We start from the raw sequence: 4,334 nt of genomic DNA, 5'->3' as shown, positions 1-4,334 counted from the left end.
GCGAAGATAAAGAGACAGTACTAAATGTTTCGTTGACTGTATTTACTTATTGCAATATTGATTCGATTAGCAACTGTTAAGTCGTGACGCAAAGGACCATGGTTGTTATATGTGTCACTAACATTGTTTTTTTTTAAATATAATAATCTGCAGTTTGTTCCAGTCTGCTAAATCATGAAATTAAAGACTAAGTTTATGTGCTGCAATCAACCGGTTTTCAGAATTTTGTCGTATAATCTGACAGTGTATTTAAGCTGTCGACGCCTATCGACCTCTCATTCAAGCTTTCGACGTTCGAGACCTGCGTGTAGATCGGAACGAAAATGAAGATAGCATTAATACTCGGGATCTGTGTGATGGCTGCATATGCAGGTAAAACCGATGACCGCTTTATGCCTAAAAAGTATTTTAAAACCATATATTTCCGTATACAAGCCGGCACCAATTGAAGGGATGTGTGGGAATCATATGGTACATAAAATAGCCGCCTTCGGTTTATTAGGAATTATTATCATTATATACGTAATACACATATTACATATACTGTATGTATATATTTTGGCCTGTCATAAAATTGCGATGAGAACAACAAATTAGCCTACTCAATAATTTTAGAAAAGTGGAAAAGTGTATATTGGGGATATAATATCAGCATTTCAAAAAGGACGGATTTTCGAACCCTATAACCTCCCCTGCGTATACGCCACTGCACACGTCGTACCGCCGCATCAGTCACAATCTGACAACTGATCGGCCTCAATTACCTTCAGTCATTGGTGCCCAAGACCGCCCGAATGTGTGTTTTGACCTTCGACGAACCCCTGATGTTCATTTGAACGCCGGGACATGCTTTGCTCGGTGCCGTCCGTAGTTGTTTTTGTTTTAGTATCCACGGTGTTTTCGACTGCTGTGGGTGGCCATTTGACACCATGCAGGTCGATGTTCATTGTTATGTACATCCAGAACTTCCGACGCTAAGCACGCCAAACTTAATTATTTTAGTGTTTTTGATCCTTCTTTTAGTCCAATTGAGCATAGATCAAACGTACTAGAGATTAAGCTAAATTATTATTATCAACCACCGACTTTGCGGGTCGCACACAATTGTTATTTATTTGCGGACCGCACAAAATTCTTGTAAGTCTAACGATATCAATTGTATTCGCCACTTTGACCTGGCGGTTAGTCAGGTCTGCTTGTTGTCGAGATCAGGGATGGCCAACCTTTTTGCTATTCTCGGCCACATTTCGACAACTCATGTAGCCCACGGCCGCATTCCGGGGCACAGTTGTAATGAACTAGCTGGACGCCAAATACCCATATTAAACTATAGATGTCCATTTCCGGTGAACTCCAGACTGATCTATTCAATGATGTCGGCTTACTATACGCACCGAAATCGCGAGTGGTCATGCAATGGGATTGGTTATGGTCGCGCCCAGCTCGAAAATCTTTTCAGATTCACCAATGAATTTCGTTATTAATATTAGTAGTTTAACATATTACTATCATACATCCATCCTTTCTCAGCCAGTTTGATCAGATTCACCCGCAGAGTTGATAGAGAGGATGTTTTCGAAAATTTGGAGCAAGTTATAAATGATGATGCATCTTCATTGGGCCAATTGTTATTAGCCACTTTGTTGCATGCTGTTATTTCTTGGTCTCCTGTCAGTATTGTCGGTATAGTGGACAACACACGATTCCGAGTTTGTATTTCTAAATTAGGCGCATCGTTTTCCTAATCAGTCCGCATCTGTATACTGTGAGGCTCAGATCGCAAAGGGCGCTACTATAATAAAATCGAATAATGAAGTTACTTTGAATCGCGCACGGCGCGAAAAAGAATTCTAGAATAATTAAAATCTCTCAAAAATTCGGGAGTCAATTCGTAAATTCAAATTGCATTTCGACGGCCGCCAACACATACTAATTGAAATACGTGTCAACGGCCGGACAAATTTCCTTCTATACTGCCGCATAAGTTGGCCACCCCTGATGGTTGAGACGGTCCGTGATATGAAATCATATTGCATTTTCCAATGAATTCAATATGCCAACGATCATACCAATGCAACTTACTTTATAAACTATACGTAATAAATAATCATGTGATCTCATACGGACGATATTTCAATCCTGCTTAGCAAGAATCGAATAAAAAAATTCGACTTCTGCTTCAAGTCGTTTTGAGGTGTTGCAAAAAGCACTACTTCTACTCGCACTTGAGTAGATGGCATGCTACTGGCTCACTGCTTTTACTTGGATAACCTGATAACTAAACGATAGCGTGATAACAATTTTAATTGGTACCCAATTCAACGTGTGCCCTCGCGAAGGGATACCCAGTTTTCTTACCTTCAATTCTGGATATGTATTAGCTTCTTACTTAACCTGCGTGTGACGAATGCTGATGAGATATAAAATAACAAGCAGCCAATTTAATATAGGCCACCCTTTTGGTTAATATATTGGTCAGTGCCTCACCGCTATAGCTGCTATAGGCTACTTGAAATCTCGTTTCGCACTGTCTTGTAATCTGTTCACTGTTCAGAAGCAACTTGCCCAAAACCGGCGCTTCCGGAGAAAGGATCATTCGTTCCCCAGAAATTGAGTTACGTAGAGGGTGATGTTATCACCTATCAATGCACTACTACCGGATTCGTGCTCGTGGGCAGCCCTCGCCGCCGATGTGGGTCGAATGGACAATTCAACGGTGCACCTTACTGTATCGCCGTGCAAGGTATATGATGGATACTCACTCTACTTGTGGCGGGATAGAAAAATGACGCTCATTTTTTCACCTCAATTACCTATCGATAATGATATATAGGCTACATCCCGAATCTACTGGCCGGAAAAAGATTGGAAAATGCAGTTCAAGTATTAAAGGAGTGATTTGTTTTTCGCTTTCTCGCTGCTTATATGCTAAATGTAATCATATTCCATTTTCACGGCGACCTTCACGGCCTGGTTCAGCAAATTTGTAGCATGATTTCCATTCATTTATCCACACCCACATTAGTATATAGACGTTCATGAAAACAGCGATACGACCATATTGCGGACGGTGTGATCATCGGGGTTTAATCCACATTTCTATCCGAGTGGAGTAAAATAGCGCTGGTAATACTTATTGGTTATTTCTTACAGGTTTTAACTGATATTGATGAAGTGGACGGCATCACCATGAAAACAAGTCGCATTCATTCTTTTGTCCATTTACTTGTATGATTCGATGAATGCTTATATAAAACATATATGTTTTCTCATGTAATAAAGAGCCGTTATATTTCACATTGCTGAGGTATACCATTGTGGATATGCGGGACGCCTAAAGTAAAAAAAAGTACAGAGGTGTGTAACACCGGTTAAGAACCACTATCATGCATCCAGAGCTGTTCAAAGTAGTCAAGAAAGCTACTCAAGTAGAATTAGAAGTAGCCTGAGTACAGATTTACTATCTCAGTTGAATTTAAACATACATTTAACCAAAATTTTCAAAAAAAGAGGACAAATTCTCAAAAAAGAGTACATTTGAGCACATTCATGAACATCAATAAAAAATATCAATAATAATTGAAGTTTTCAATGTATGTACATCCGTAGTGACCATGTTTGGCTCCACCTACGCAGGGGAGCCGAGAAAATAAGGCGAGCTCTACGAATTTCATGTATTAGTGCAGGGGTTTATATCCCTGTATTAGAATTACCAATAACCTACGTCACAAATTTTCAATTGTGACGCAATAGTTAATTGACATTTATGACTCTTTGGGAGTTACATTTAATAATATTGGGTCAATATGGCTCTTCGGTCGAAAAAGGTTCCCGCCCCTGGTATAGCTGCAACTTGAAATCTCATTTCACATTGTCGTGTAATCTGTCCACTGTTCAGCAATAACTTTCCAACCACCGCCGGCACCGGCCAACGGAATATATAGTCTTCAGCACTCATCGAATTATGCATTTAATGCTGCCATCACGTATTAATGCAATGCTGGACACCTTCCTGTAAAGCCGTATCAGTTTCGATGGATACTCACTCTACATGTGGGCAATAAAAAAACGACGCTCATTTTTTCACCCTAATTACCTACCGATAATGATATATATTTCCCACATCCATTGGCTTTGTGAGATTCCGGGAAAAGGTCTGAAAATGAATTTATGAATTTATATTTTGCTTTCTCGCGGTTTATATGGTAAATATAGTCATATTTCAAGGCGACCATCACTGCCTAGTTCAGCTGCCTTGTAGAATGATTTCCATTGATTTATCCATACCCTCATTCGTATATAGACCTCTATAAAGACAGCGATACGACCACATT

General features: G+C 39.7%; 1 protein-coding gene across 2 annotated transcripts; it reads left to right on the top strand.

Annotated features, from left to right (window-relative positions):
- Positions 1-214: 214 nt before the first annotated feature.
- LOC145439013 (complement factor B-like protease) lies at positions 215-3,297 on the top strand. 2 transcript variants are annotated; one of them, XM_080316434.1, is made up of 3 exons: positions 215-372; positions 2,558-2,743; positions 3,154-3,297. In XM_080316434.1, exons 1-3 carry the CDS (start codon positions 324-326, stop codon positions 3,162-3,164), a joined length of 246 nt encoding a protein of 81 aa, XP_080172560.1. In that variant the 5' UTR covers positions 215-323; the 3' UTR covers positions 3,165-3,297. The 2 variants fall into 2 exon arrangements, with proteins under 2 accessions (XP_080172560.1, XP_080172559.1); XM_080316433.1 differs by having other exon boundaries at positions 224-372; positions 2,555-2,743.
- Positions 3,298-4,334: the final 1,037 nt, after the last annotated feature.

Source organism: Botryllus schlosseri, chromosome 5, assembly GCF_051294905.1.
Source record: "Botryllus schlosseri isolate E-star chromosome 5, Bs_hap1, whole genome shotgun sequence".
NCBI lineage: Eukaryota > Metazoa > Chordata > Ascidiacea > Stolidobranchia > Styelidae > Botryllus > Botryllus schlosseri.
This window is presented reverse-complemented; position numbering and strand designations above follow the sequence as displayed.